The sequence below is a fragment of the Rhamphochromis longiceps genome, linkage group LG18 (genome assembly GCF_057381845.1).
Source record: "Rhamphochromis longiceps isolate RC_006_pf linkage group LG18, R_longiceps_female_GT1.1, whole genome shotgun sequence".
NCBI classification, from domain to species: domain Eukaryota; kingdom Metazoa; phylum Chordata; class Actinopteri; order Cichliformes; family Cichlidae; genus Rhamphochromis; species Rhamphochromis longiceps.
This window is the reverse complement of record NC_140574.1, coordinates 28,950,647-28,965,335: the sequence shown is the minus strand read 5'-3', so window position 1 is coordinate 28,965,335 and position 14,689 is coordinate 28,950,647. Positions and strand designations below refer to the sequence as shown.

Sequence of the window (14,689 nt, the reverse complement as noted above, 5' to 3'; positions counted from 1 at the left end):
TATGCTAGCGTCTTATATATTATTACTTTCTTCTGCGCGAGGTTTAGCCTGTGCTGAAATGTCAACGTACTATGGTAAGTGATACAAAAAGCTCAGCGTTAATGAAAACGAAAATGCTGTTGCTGTCTTATGAGGCGAAACTGCCGTGTACGTGATTTCCCAAGAAACATAGTTGAGGTCTCGAGGAGGGGGTGAAGTATCTTGTTGCCGTGTTTCGTGTCTTTGGGAGCTCCCAGCCAGTCCTCTCATGATCACACTGGTACTACTGTGTCGCTTCACTTAAACACAGGCGGACACACAATGCTCAGCTGGCTGGACGGCGGACAGGACACGTAACTTTGTGTCAATTTGCTCCTTCTTTGTTACTATGCTGTGTGTTAATTTGTGGTGAGTAACTAAAAAAAACTCTCTGTCAGTAAATACTTTAGCCTATAGAGTGACCTTAAATTGTTTCATGCTTTTTTCACTTCTCTTTATGCTTATAAAAACTGTGTGGCATATTTGTGTGAAATGTGGTAAGTTACAGTTATGCTGATTTTCTGCTTCATATTTCACACCTTAACACTTAACGGACAAGAGTAATGTTGAAGAAAACTTGTATGTGTTTGTGTGTATGTGTGTGTCCTGCTGCGCTTACGCTGACCGTGCCCGCAAGTGTTTGCCCTGTAGCGAGCAGTGGGGAACAGTGTTGTCATTGTGGCTGATATGATCGCTGTGTGTGTGTCTCCCTCCGCGAGGTGAAGAGGTCAGCTGCCTAATGACTTTTATTATGCCAAACAGGAAACGACTCCTACTCTCTTCCAGTGAAAACCCCGTGTAACATTCCTTAAGGCATTTGATGATTGTCTGAACGTTTTATTCTATCCTTGTATTGTTGTGGAAGTTTTTGTCCCATTAAAAGTCCTGCAACCTCTTCTTAATCACTTATGTGCGTTAACACAGTGTAGTACCTCCCTCTTACTGTTACACGCGCACGCGCACTCTCCGTTGCTGCTGCTGCTGCTTTGAACCTTTAAATTATTGATGTGGTCTCAGCGGACACCTAGGCGAACTGCGAGGCTTTTCTGCTCTGTCAGATATTAAATGTAATAAATGTGATAGAACTGGAACAAGAGGGTGCTATAATAGCACTGCTCTGCAGTATTAATTAGACACAACTATCACTCTGATTCTGGAAACCTTGAGCATGACTGTGCAGATGCTTTTCACCTGAGATAAATTCCTTTCCAGCTGTCTTTGTAGCAATGGTTCCTTTTGTGTAAACAGTGTAGGAGCTGAGCTAAGTCTCTTGTTTCATCTCGTATTTGCTGATGGATCCAGGAAGTTGCTCAGTCTGAGTGCACACACACACACACACACACACACACACACACACACACACACACACACACACACACACACACACACACACACACACACACACACACACAGCCTCACTGGTCTAAGGTATTTGCTTACTGCAGACTATCTGAAGCCCCGTGTGGACCCTGGCTGACTGTGTATTAGTGTAGGGCAGTGACAGACTGTCAGTGCAGTGGTTTACATTCCTTTTCTCTGACAAGAAAAAGAAATGCTTCTGTTGTAACTGTGGGTGTGTGTGGTATGTTTTCGGTTGCTTGTGTTAAGTTCAGTCTAAATCCCAGTCCTGTTACCTATTGGATCACAATAGCATGCTCAGCGCAGATGTTTCTAACTGTTGGCAAAGAAGAATAAGAGCTATATGCCAGGCTTTACATTTTAATAGTTTTTTTTCATTGAAATGTCTTCATATAACAGGGCAAAATAGGAAACGTGCATATTCACTGACTGACTTCTACAATATTATTCTCACACGGATTTTTGGAGGGTTTTTTTTTAATGTTTCTCAAGCAAAACCACATAAACATATGTAAACCTTTTTTTGAGAAAATTGTGCTTTGTGTTTTCAGAGCTTATACGGCTCAAACCGGTCGGTCAGTATTTAAAAATACTTAGCAGAACAAAATCGGTCATCTGCTGCAGCCCTCAAACAAGCAAGCAGTAAATGGGGCTTGTGCCTAACAGCTTTTATTTTCTGTTGCTACTCACTTTTTCTCAGTAGTTTAGGAAAGTCTTGCCAAAGTGTGCAACCCTCAGAGTTTGTATTTCCATGTTCACATCCAAAAATAGCATTCACTTGAACCATTACATCCCCCACCCCCACCCACCCCACCCGAGCTCTTAGCACACAACCACTGGACGGCCTGTTTCCACGAATTCTTCACAAAAAACTCGAGGAATCACTGGAATGTTAATTACTCAGCGGGGAAAAGAACAAGAAAAAGAAATGTTGATTTTTTTTATTATTTTTTTAAATATATAACTCATCTTGTTGTTAGTCAACAAAAGATTTCTCTTGACGTTGTTCCACTTACGAAACATGACTTTGTAGGATAATCACTATCAAGACTGAATTCGCCTAAACAAACTTGTGGCCTGAAACTGGCTCGACCAGCTGACAGGCAGCTTTCGGCAGGAAGATCGTTCTTTCCCTTAGCTTTTGAAAAGTGCTGTTTACGTTCTCAGTTTCCAATACATGTGAGAACGCAGCGCTGTCTCAGTATCGCTCAGCTGTCTTGAATAGTTGTTCCAGTATTAAAGTGCTGATTTGCATAAGATCTACTGTAATTGTAAATGACTAAAATCCATTTCTTTTTCTTCTTGTGTGATTCAAACTAATGCCCCTGCTTCCTTTTTGTTTCTGCAGAATGCATATCACCCACCGCAGTGCAACAATGAGAGGCATCCTTAAGAGAAAGTTTGCAGAGGTTGATGACAATGCCTACTCATCCTCCTCCTCCTGCTCGTCTCCTCCATCCTCCCTCTCCTCTCCTGCCTCCTCAGAGTCAGACTCTGATGGAGAGCGCGGCTCTTCTGAAAATCAGGATTTCACACCTCGCAGCCCTGCTTCACCCACCAGTTTGCCCAGTAAGTCTTCAAACCAGCTGTCTTTTTTCCTTGTCTTTCAAATAATGCAAACGTCTTCCTTATCTGTCCACTTTCCCTTCAGCTTTTTATAGGAGTGTCTCTTATCGCCCCGCAGCAGCACAGTTATGACTGACTGATATGAAAACGCTAACCTTAGGGCTGTTCTAGATAACACAGAGGCAGGATGGCTCGCCTCTGGACTGCCTGGCTGGTTGTGTAGAAGATCATTTGCCTGAGTGCTAGGAAGTTGTGGAATCAATTTGAATAGTACGGTCACTTTAAACAAGCCATATCGAATGGCCTTTATTCAAATGTCACGAGGCTGCACACCCCATCTATCATCACTGGAAGTGCTTATAGTCACAAAATTTGATGCATCAAAGAACAGGATTGCCAGAGATGTTAATAAGCGGGCAATCAGGCTGACGCAATTATAGATCTGTAGATACAGGAGGATATCAAGCCACATCCAGGTGCCGCTAAACAAATACTTGAGCCTCAGAAGCGAAACAAGCTGCACTAACAGAACACACATTTCACACACATAAAGGAGAAGGGAACTGGCACACAGATGGACTGAGAGACAACAACAGCACACACACATTAGAGAGCGAGGCAAGAGGAGAAGTTGAATGTCCCAAAGGACAGAGATTCGTAATGAGGCACCGGCAGCCAGAGGAGAGACACAGAGAGGTCTGTGGGTGGCCGATGGTTCGCCACAGAGGAAATCGGGAGGTGAAAATAGGAAGAGCGAGCTGGAGGAGGGAAAAGACAGACACAGAGACACGCTTTGGGTCATGTTCAAATAAACAAAGGTTTGGGGGAAATGTTTTCAGAATATTTACAGTAATCTCTTGGACAGGACAAACACGGTGTCTGCTAGACTTGATGGATTCGGTGTGGAAGTTGCCTGGACAAACAGCAGCTGAGGCAAGCTTAATCAGCTGGCCTCCCTTGTTTACTGACTTTTGCAACTGGAGTTCAGCCTCAGTTATGTGTGAAGGTCAGGCAATTTGTTGAAGCCAAACTGTTACATCAAGCAGTAACCCGATGAATGGATTGAAAACTAAACTGCCAGTGTCTAATTATACTGTGATAAACACCCAAGTAGCAGCAGGCAGCAAAGACGTGAACTCGTCTCTCCCCCGCTCTGTTCTGTTGATCAGCCTGTTGTTGCAATCGACCCGTCTTGGTATTTCCTTTGTACATGTGTTCAACTGTTGACCCTGGCCTCTGTAGTGAAGCACCTGTAGTGTGTCCCCTAGTGGCCACGCTGAGACCTGCAAAGCCTGTGTCACAACTCAGCCCGTATTTATCAGGCATCAAGGAATCTTTTCCTGGAATTGTGCTTCATGTGAAGTTAGGAGAAAAGGGACTTGAACAGTACTTCAAAGCAGCACTTAACTTTGAGCAAGGCGGATTCTGTCTGTGAGAACGTGGCATTGCTCTTGAAAGAGCAAATTAAGAATTAAAGTGACCAAATAGATTTCTTTTTTCTGATGGTAATCATTTGGAAACATAAAAAATAGAGCCTGAGGATCTGTGTGTACACTTTGGTGACCAAGTTGAAAAGTCAAATGTTAAAGTTTTGCTTAATTTCTTTAAAGCACCCCTTTTATACACACATCAAACAGCACTTTATACAAAGATTCTTTTAGAGTAGCTTTGCATGATTCACATAATCAAAACCATCCGACACTGATTTAATCCACTGTCTGAAATAAGCCATTTTATCTCCCATTCCTTTTATTCTGATTGGATGCCCCTCACAGACATAAGGTTCAAACAATTGATGGACAATTATTTGTAACGTTTGTCATTTTTAATAATAAGGAAAGGAATAATAGGTGCGCTTGAAGTAACTTTACAGATGCATGTCTTTTATTATCATTATGGGGGTTAATTTCAGGGGAATGAGTCTATATTCAGAAGTACAGTCATTAAGGACCCTTTATTTAACAAAGTCCTTTTTTTTCTGTCACTGTTCAGCCTTAATGTTCTTCTTATTCTTTGGGAATACTTCATTTTGAAATCCATGTCTTAGTTATTTATGCTGAAGTAAACCTAAAATAAATTTCTATTTCCTGGCCTCTCCTGCTTTTGGGGAGGAGAAAATTACAAAAAATATCTTATTTGACAGAACTATAGGAGGTATTTTTAGCCATATAACACATACGTGTGCACTATTCATGGGTTAATGAAACTCCAATTTGCAAAAACTGGTTTTAAAAAAATAACCAGTTTATTTTAACAACGAACATTTTCCTGTTTGGGGAGTCCCAAAACTTCTGTATGTAGGAAATATTATTGCATCATAATTATTTTTGCCAGGATGGACTGATATATGATTTTGCTGACCAACATGCTTATGTTTTACAGTGTACTTATGGTGTCATTTACCAGATGCTTACTTTACACCACAACCAGGTACCGTAGTTCCTCAGTTTACGTGATGATTCTGCTGTTTGTTTTCTAAACACAACCAGCTCACTCCATCCTGAAGAGGCCTAAGCTTGCAAGCAGACCGTGCACCGTACGCTTTGACCAGGTGACAGTGTTCAGCTTCCCGCGGTGCCAGGGCTTTACCAGCGTGCCCAGCCGTGGAGGTGCCACCCTTGGCATGGTGCGGAAGCACAGCAGCCTTCAACAGTACACGATATCCGAGCATGCACTGGAACAACGGGACAGGCGCAGACAGAGACTCAGAGAGAAACGGAGGAAAGAGCGGTTAGAAGCTTTAAAACACAAAGTAGGTGCATTTCATTTCTAAACGTTTGCAGCGCCTGTCTGCATGACGCCTTTCTGACTTACTTCTGTTGTGCTCACTCCAGCTGATTACCAGTGGGGCCATTGACCAGCAGGAAGCAGACAGGCTTACTACAGATCAAATCCCAGATGAAGACACTGACAGCGACGTCAGTGATAGCGATCAGGAGGACAGAGGTTTCCTTCAGCCATTCTCCTCTAAACATCGCCAAGCCATCCTACAAGCAGCAGGGGTCAAGTTCATCGACAGGGAGGAGAAGAGGCAGCTTCATGCCTTGCGACTCTCTAGAGAGACCTGTGGATGTGACTGCCGAGGCTTCTGTGAGCCGGAGACCTGCGCGTGCAGTCTGGCGGGCATTAAGTGTCAGGTACATCTCCACATACACAGAATTTCTTCTCCAAACCTTCCCTCCATAAAGGGTAGTTTCAACATGTGTAATTCAGACTGATTTGAATGTAAATTGTAGTCTACCCTGTGTACGTATGCTTGTATATAGTCAGATGCTGAATGTTGGTTATTATTTCACCTACGTTTGTTTCTTAGTGACTCACTGATGCAGAGAATCCGTGAATCACTAAGCTGAGTCAGTAGGTTCTGTTTATGAGTAAATCACCATTTTCTTTCCTTGCTTTTGTCACATACAGGTGGACCACTCCAATTTCCCGTGTGGCTGCAGTAAGGACAGCTGTGGTAACATTCAGGGACGCTTCGAGTTTGATTCCCGCCGTGTGCAGACTCATTACATCCACACCGTCATGAGACTGGAATTAGAGCGGCGTTTGCAAGATGAAAAACAGAACCCTGAGGACCGGGCTGGACTTACAGAGGTGATTCAACAGCATGAAGAGGAGGAGGAGGTCTGTACAGAGCAGAATGCACAGGACAAGAGCTGTCCCTTTGGCTTTACCTCAGAGGAGGCTGGCCTTCCTGTCACCATGCCTGCCACCCCTTCATTCCATTTCATCCCAGAACGCTTGGTAGTGGAGGAGAACAGCTGCAGCAGCGATATGACTGAATCTTCTTGCTCCTCCTCTGACTGTGATGCAGGAGGAGGCTGCAGCGGGGGTCACAGTCTCCCTGATGTTGATGGAGGGTTGAGCCGTGCTCTTAGCCTCTGTGACTCGGACAGTAATAACTACTCCTCATACAGCCACCTGAGGCTTCAAAGAGACCCAGTGACACAGCACAGCAGCAGCAGCGGCTCTGCCACTCACAGCAGTACTACTGACAGTACGGGACCACACACAGTCGACACATTCGCAGACAATATAAGCAGAAACTCAGTGACAGATTATCTTGATGAAAATGCGAATCAACCCAGAGACGTCTTCAACGACGACTCTCTCGATGACTTGCCAAACACGCCCTCTCCCACTGTGGACTATTCCTTTAGCAGATACATGGACTTGAGTCTGTCCTCTGACTCCGACCTGGAGTTCTTTGACAGCGATTATCCCTGCGGACCACTGCACAGCTCTTTCAAAGGGCACAGACACCCAGACAGTTTTCGCCACCTCCAGCTGTTTAGCTCCGTCAGTTTGCCACAGTACGAGTCGAGCACCCAGCTCCTGGAGTCTCTGATCGGGTTAACTGAACAGAACACAGAGTAGATTTATTCAGTCACTGATACCCAACTTTTTTTTTCTTTTAAGCAGATTTAAGGAATTCTTGTGATACGATAAAAGAAAATGTGTGAGAGAATGTAATGTCCTGAGCACTGCTTTTATGTATTAGTAATAATTTTTTGACGTACAAAGACTAATGGATGATGACATATTTTTCGTAGCTGGATATTTTTCTATTGCTGAAAAAATATTTGCCTTGAGTATTTGAAGAAGTATTTGCCTAGAATCTATGTCTTTTTTAATTTCCTAAAACTATATAATAAAAATCTGATGTGTTATTTAATTTTTTTTGTCATCGTGCCCATACCCTAGAGGGTATGCAAGAAGAGAGAGGTGCCATGTGAATAGAAACACGTGTATACTGCTGGAAGGTGGCCAAGACAGGATAGAGCTAATCCACTGTGACTCATGACTCCAGCCTCTAGTATGTGAATATTTTTTCTTAATAACTGCCAGGGTCACTGTGGATTATCTGTTATGTGTTTAGCAGTATGGTCAGAGTGTGTCTGTGATGGAATAATAAAATATTTTTATTTATTTGATTGCAATTTTTTGTTTGGAGGTGCAATTTTGTATGAAAGTCTCTATTTTTGTGGTTGTTCCAGGTGCTCCCACTATTTACACTACAAACCAAAATCCAAAAATGTTATGCCGATTAAAATCTAAAGAAAAATAGAAAGCACCAATCTTCCAATTTCACAATGCCACGCTGTATTCATAATAGAACACAGAAAGCATATCAAATGCGAGAAACAAAGTGAGACATTTTATTAGTTAATGAAAATGCACGTCTCAAAAAAGTTAGGACGGGAGCAATGAAAGGTTAGAAATGTAAAAAAAAAAAAAGTGGCACTAAGAAGAAATAGCTGGACCAACATTTTGAAACTATACACTATAAAAAGAACATCTTAGAGAAGCAGAACTTCTCAGAAGTAAATATGAGCATAGATTCACTAATCAATTTAAAACTGCGTCTACAAATTCTGGAATAATTTCAGCATAATGATCCTCAGTGTAAAATTGTGAAGACTGTGAACACAGTTTACCACAAATGCAGATTAATGTTGTGCAAAGAAGAAGCCATATGTGAACATGTTCCTGTCTTCTGTGAGTCAAAGCTCATTTAAAGTGGATTGAAGCAAAGTGGGAAGCTGTTCTGTGGTCACGGGAATCACAATTTAAATTCTTTTTTTCTTTTTCCATCAGCACCTAAAAAAACCTTCATCTCTCATGTTATTGGGGAGCAGCAGTATCTGTGGAAATGGCAGTTTGCACATCTGGAAAGGCTCCATCAATGACATAACGTATATAGAGGTTTTACAGAAACATATCGACATGACATCTTTTTCATGGAAAGTCTTGCATATTTCAGAAAGATGATGCTTAACTGCAATCAGCAGCTACTACAACAGCATGGCTTTGAAGTAGAAGAGTCCAGCCTTCCTGCAGGCCAGACCTTTCACTAGTTAAAGCATCATGGAACAAAAAAGTAGGAAAAATAAGACCCAGGAATGTTGAACAGCTAGAATCCTCTATCAGACGAGAATAGGACAACATTCCTCTTCTGAAAGTCCAACAGCTGGTCTCCTCAGTTCCCAGATGTTTACTGGCTGCTGTTATAAATAGAGGGGATGCTACACAGTGGTAAACATGCCCCAAGTTAAAAATATGCAAAAAAATAAATAAATCCTAGAATAGAAAAAGTCCTTATTTTAAAAATTGAATATGTTTTGTGGGTACTAATCATATAAGATACGGGTTTATGAAATTTGCTAACTTTGCAGGCGTCACAGCTGAGTCACATCAAATAACACTGAAATTTGAAGCCGGTGTAACAGAATCTGAGGTATGAGGCAGCAAATAAACACTGTCAATGATGTGCGACCCTGCACGGTGTCCGAGGATCGACAGCAGCGATGTTCGACTGGTTTGGGCTGCGGACAAGATGGCCGAGAACTGTCAACTGTGGTAATTGTCGGTATTTTCTGATGACAGTAATTTTTAAACGAGTTCCCGGCAGAAATGGGTTTATCTCAGAGTTCAGAAGCATCCGAAGGAGGGACGTATGGATATCATGTGCACGGTGTAAGGCTTATAACGCGGCTCGTTTTTCTCTGAAACTGGAGCTGAATGTACAGCAGCTTATGAACTGTGTTGTATGCTAACAGGTAGCTAGCTTCGTAGTGTCAAAAACCTGACAGAAGAGACGGAGTTTACGTGTCATTGTGGGCGCAGCTGTGCATTAGGACGTATTTGTTTACGGTGTTATTAAGAAATAAAATGTTAGCACAACATATAACTTGTCGCAAAGAAAGTCTTTTAAGAAGTCTGAGTCCACTGAGCTTCTGTTTTAATAAGTGCCCGGAAGTGATGCTTTGACAAGTAGAACTAGCGCGACGACAGTATTAATGAAAATAAATGTTTACCGGCTTAGAACGAACCGCTTTCCTATAACCATTTCATGCTTCAGCAAAAAATACAAGCAGTACTTTGGATTATAGTTCAGAGATGCTTAAATGGTTAGTCGATCGACTGATAAATCGATGCGACTGATCAAGATGTGCGTTTGCGACGCTGTTATTTTTTTTCAATTTAAAATAATGATGCAATATTTAGTTTTTCTGTACATTTGCTTGCTTATATATTAATTTGAATTAAAACATTCCAGTAAATCATTTTCTTCAAAGATTAAAGTGCAGACTTGCTTGTATTTATTTTGACAGGTGCAGCCAAATTCCCCTGCAGAGAAGGCTGGCCTGCAGCCCTTCTTCGACTTCATCCTGTCTCTTGACACCAAGAGACTTGTAAGTTTAATTACAGCCATATAATAACAATTGCATTTACTGGTTATTCACTGCGACTGTAGATAAATATGATGAACATGAAAAAAGAAGAAGGTTAACACAGCTGGTTGCTATAATTGTTGTCTTCTTTAATTATTCCACACCAGAATGAGGAAAATGACCTTTTGAAGGAGGTTCTGAAAGCCAACGTGGAGAGAGCAGTGAAGATGGAGGTGTACAGCACTAAAACCACGAGGGTTCGTGAGCTGGAGGTGGTGCCCAGTAGCATGTGGGGAGGGCAGGGTTTGCTGGGCGCTAGTGTTCGCTTCTGCAGCTACCAGGGGGCCAATGAAAATGTTTGGCATGTCCTGGTGAGTTGCGTCGTCAAAGAACTACTAAAACGCATTGTGCTTCACTGTAGTCTCAGCTTCTGTAGCTGTGAGTCCATTATGGCTTCATCTTTTGTTTCTGTTTTCTCCAAGGATGTGGAAGCCAGTTCACCGGCTGCACTGGCGGGGCTTCAGCCCCACAGTGACTATATTGTGGGAGCAGATCAGGTTTTGCAAGATGTAAGATGTCTTATTAGAACCATGCAACATTACTTGTGGCATGAAAATTTCGAATTTGCACCTTCAGTAGTTAATTCAGAGTTTGTCATTTGCAGTCAGAAGACTTTTTCTCACTGATTGAGGCCCATGAAGGAAAACCTCTGAAGCTGCTGGTGTACAACACACAAACGGACCTATGCAGAGAGGTGGTGGTCACACCAAACGGCGCATGGGGAGGAGAGGGCAGGTATGGCCAAATGCAGCTGACAGTATATAAAAGATGGATGTAATCATTGTCATGTCACCCGGTGGTTTCTGGACTCCACATTCTAACGCGTGTTAGTGTTTTCCCCCCCACTATTTTTAGATTTTTCTTTGATGCAGATGCACCCTAAGGCCCAGGGGCCATATTTTTTTTCAAAGACTCAGATCCGATCCACTGGAAGACATACATTTTAAACTTTTAACTGTATTTTCACAAGTTTTACAGCTTTTCCTATCTCACTTATGGCAATTTTAACTAAACCAATTAATAATTAAGTAATAAATAAATGCTTCAATCAAAGAAAAGTTCCTGTTTTTTCACTTTATGATATAAAAATTTCAGGGTTTTTTTTTACAAGGGGCCCACACTAAAGAATAACAAAACCAGAAAAATGTCTGTGAAGTTTTCTCAGTCATCCAGGTCATTGTAGTCTAAGGAGCTTGGAAAGAAAATTGTCTAGACTTCTGGACTTCCTCTACCTTATCACATGAGCCAAGGTGTGAGAACGGGGTTTCACAATGAGCTCACCCGATACCTTGACTGATTGTGACCTACGCACGTTTTCACACCTTGGCTCATGTGATTAAGTAGAGGATCATTAGGGTGTCCATTGTCCCTCTCGGGGGCACACTCCCACCAGGCTTAAATCTGGGACTCTCCACCTTTTGACCCTGCAGCTGAAGAAGCTTCTCGGATGAGAGGTGAAACGTCTTAAAGCCACTTAAAGAAGTCCAGACACTTTTCTTTCCAAGCTCCTTAGAAAACCAGAAAAAAGAACATTTTTTGTGACATAACAAGAACTTTCAGTTTAAATTACAGGATAGTCAGAGCAATGAGCTAGTAAAACTTTTTCTGTAATTTAAGCCCAGAGAGTCATGCTGACAGATTTCATTATAGTGTAGAAAAACAAGGACAAACTGTTGAACTTGCACTATATTTTCTCATATTTATTATTTACACATTTATTATATATGTAGTTTACACCAACAGAAAATGGTCCAGCCCACTGTGGGCTATCAGGCTCACATCCCTAAAATAAGACATTCCCAGAATAGGGTCTTACTTGGTGATGGTCTTGCATGTTGCAACTATGATTTCATGTGTAAATTGTTAATCAGTTGTTGTATTATATCTTATAGCATCTGCAAATGTTTGTCTGCAGTTTGGGTTGCGGTATCGGTTATGGCTACCTGCACCGAATCCCTGCTAATCCAGAAATATCAACAGTCGAGCCTTCTGCCCCTGATGTTGAGGAGAAACACTCTCCAAAGCTGCCTGCGCATGGATACACAGAGGTGACAGTAAAATACAGCAAAATCTCACATTTGAGAAGCTGACACAGGTCAATAACTTTCACCGTGTGCGTGTGTCTCCAGGCACCTCTCATGGCACCTTCAAGCAATAGTGAAGAGTTAAACCTGGAGCAGGTCACCCTCGAGGACTCTTATCTACCTCCACCCATTCAAAGGGTCACCGAGCTTGGTCAGTTAAGATTCTGTTCACCTTAGCATATGCTGTGTTTGCAAAGATCTTCTTAAGATGTGTGTTTTATTGTTGGAATTTTCCAGGTTTTTCTGATTCTGAAATGGCAGTGATGAACCCCGATCCTTCAGACTTGGTGGACAGGCTGGATCTGTCCATGTCATCCATTGACATGACAAACACCTCGCTGGCGATGCACGAGGAGAAGGAAAGCGAGATATCTGGTGTTGGTAAGTCAGTGTGGCAGCTGTTCATCACTGTCCAGTGACTTTCATGCATCAGTTTTAAGAAATATATTCAGTTTCATTTATATAGGTTCAAATCAGAACAACAGTCACCTCAAAGTGCTTTATATAATAATAATGGATTGCATTTATAGTGCTTTTCGAGACCCTCAAAGCGCTTTACAATTCCACTATTCATTCATTCTCACATTCACACACTGGTGGAGCCACAGCTGCCCTGGGGCAGACTGACAGAAGCGATGGCCCCTCTGGCCATCACCAGTAGGTGGTAGGTGAAGTGTCTTGCCCAAGGACACAACGACCAAGACAGAGAGAGCTGGGGATCGAACCGGCAACCTTCCTGTTACAAGATGAGCCTCCCAACCCCCTGAACCACGGTCGCCTTTTAATTTGGGAAAAACTTGAGGTAAAAACTTAACAATAATACACAGAAAACCCCAACAATGAAACATCTATGAGCAAGCACTTGGTGACCGTGGGAAGAAAAACTCTTCTAACAGGAAGAAACCTCTAGTATAACCAGGCTCAGTGAGAACTAGCCATCTGCCAATGAAATATGTTGTATGTTTAATATAATTCTCTCATCCACTTCTGTTGAATTCAACCATATTTGTTTTACTACAGAAGAGTTGGAGGACAGTGTTCTGCTCCCATCATTAGCAGACCACCAGAATGAGCCACAAGAGCACATCTCCCAGGCAGCCAGAGACTTCACTCCTGCTCTCTTGTCTGCTGATTCAAGTGTCCCACCAGCTGGACTCTCCCACCTGCTCACAGAGTGTGCAGAGCCACAGAGCTCTCTCATTGAGTCTAGTGATAGCCAAAGTCCAACTATAGGTGCGTTGTCTTTTTCTCTTGAGCCTTCTGTGCCCGCTGAAGACCTTCCTCGCTCATCTCCTGTCGATCTCATCCCATCTCTGGTCACCGAGGAGTCCACCGCAGACAGGTCTCCACCTCAGGCCATCGAGGACACTCTCGGGTCAGTGGATGAGATCGCAGAGCCTCTCCATGTGGCTTCTGCTCACCACTGTGACCATGAGCACGATGATGAGTAGGAACCCAAGAAGGCACATTTTGAGTAGGCTTAAGTCAGGCCAGACAAATGCAAAGTGTCGACGACAATCGTTTTGTTTTGTTTTTAAAGAAATGATTTTTAGGATAGATCATCAGAGGGAAGACTTTATCTTGTCAGTCTGTCTTGTTTGCATGTAAGACTGCGTCAGCAGATTGGTGACACTACATAAACCAGCTACAGCATTAATGCAGAAGATGGGTGAGGAAAAGGCACTGTAGTAATCTTCTGTGTGTTTTGTATGTGAGAATTTAGTTACTGCTTAGTTGTAAGCCAGAACAGTTTTTAAAGGTCAAACTTTTTCCTTCCGAGTGCAAATTTGGATCATACGGGTAATGAGACTGCTTCTGGTAGGCCGATGTGACAAAACTTGAATTTTTCCAAAGACAGACATTGCAAAGCACAGCTGCACCTTTATATCAAGGACAATTATCAATATTTTTTTGAAGTTACTAGACGGTTGGCCACTCAGATTAGTCGCCATAGTCTTTGGCGGTGGTGCAGTGTTACCTTTAATGTTTTGAAGCAACGTCGTTTAAACTCTTACCCAAAGAAACACTTTTAATTATAAGACATGGGACATTTTACTTTATATCCTCCAGATTGGTGACACTACATAAAGGGCTTTCACTGTGGGACGATGCTGAATAGAAACAGCACAGGTTTTACTTTTGTTTTTAACACTAATATTTAATTAGATTTTGTTCAGTGATGTACTTTGTAATGAGTCTAAAATGGATGTTTACTGCTGTATAGCCAGATTTATGCCCTTTTAATTTCCATGACCTATGCAACACTAGATTATACCCACCTTTCATTTCATAGACAATGCATTGCTAATGTAAAGTAAGCATTTAATTAAATCTAAGACTGCCAAGTTAGTAATACTTGAGTAATTCACTTTTGTTTGTTTTTTTTTTTTTTTAGGGGCATCTTAATAGTTTTCATTGGTCAAG

The 14,689-nt window shown here is 42.1% G+C and overlaps 2 protein-coding genes across 3 annotated transcripts; both read left to right on the top strand.

Annotated features, from left to right (window-relative positions):
• The first annotated feature begins 237 nt into the window (after positions 1-237).
• On the top strand, positions 238-7,886 carry LOC146648617 (cysteine/serine-rich nuclear protein 1-like). Its single transcript, XM_085389638.1, has 5 exons — positions 238-387; positions 2,726-2,946; positions 5,433-5,695; positions 5,778-6,080; positions 6,358-7,886. Exons 2-5 carry the CDS (start codon positions 2,727-2,729, stop codon positions 7,321-7,323), a joined length of 1,752 nt encoding a protein of 583 aa, XP_085245764.1. The 5' UTR covers positions 238-387; position 2,726; the 3' UTR covers positions 7,324-7,886.
• Positions 7,887-9,186: 1,300 nt separating this feature from the next.
• gorasp1a (golgi reassembly stacking protein 1a) lies at positions 9,187-14,346 on the top strand. 2 transcript variants are annotated; one of them, XM_085388604.1, is made up of 9 exons: positions 9,187-9,306; positions 10,062-10,142; positions 10,289-10,492; positions 10,604-10,690; positions 10,786-10,916; positions 12,097-12,229; positions 12,311-12,416; positions 12,503-12,646; positions 13,286-14,346. In XM_085388604.1, exons 1-9 carry the CDS (start codon positions 9,187-9,189, stop codon positions 13,714-13,716), a joined length of 1,437 nt encoding a protein of 478 aa, XP_085244730.1. In that variant the 3' UTR covers positions 13,717-14,346. The 2 variants fall into 2 exon arrangements, with proteins under 2 accessions (XP_085244730.1, XP_085244729.1); XM_085388603.1 differs by having other exon boundaries at positions 9,274-9,423.
• The last annotated feature ends 343 nt before the right edge of the window (positions 14,347-14,689 follow it).

What these genes read in the sequence shown, in the direction of transcription:
- LOC146648617 (XM_085389638.1), top strand. Translation starts at nt 2,727, where the DNA reads ATGCATATCACCCACCGCAGTGCAACAATGAGAGGCATCCTTAAGAGA. An exon ending in TTCACCCACCAGTTTGCCCA is followed by an intron (nt 2,947 to 5,432) that starts GTAAGTCTTCAA and finishes AAACACAACCAG; the next exon opens with CTCACTCCATCCTGAAGAGG. An exon ending in TAGAAGCTTTAAAACACAAA is followed by an intron (nt 5,696 to 5,777) that starts GTAGGTGCATTT and finishes TGCTCACTCCAG; the next exon opens with CTGATTACCAGTGGGGCCAT.
- gorasp1a (XM_085388604.1), top strand. Translation starts at nt 9,187, where the DNA reads ATGAGGCAGCAAATAAACACTGTCAATGATGTGCGACCCTGCACGGTG. An exon ending in CAGATCAGGTTTTGCAAGAT is followed by an intron (nt 10,691 to 10,785) that starts GTAAGATGTCTT and finishes TGTCATTTGCAG; the next exon opens with TCAGAAGACTTTTTCTCACT. An exon ending in GCATGGGGAGGAGAGGGCAG is followed by an intron (nt 10,917 to 12,096) that starts GTATGGCCAAAT and finishes GTTTGTCTGCAG; the next exon opens with TTTGGGTTGCGGTATCGGTT.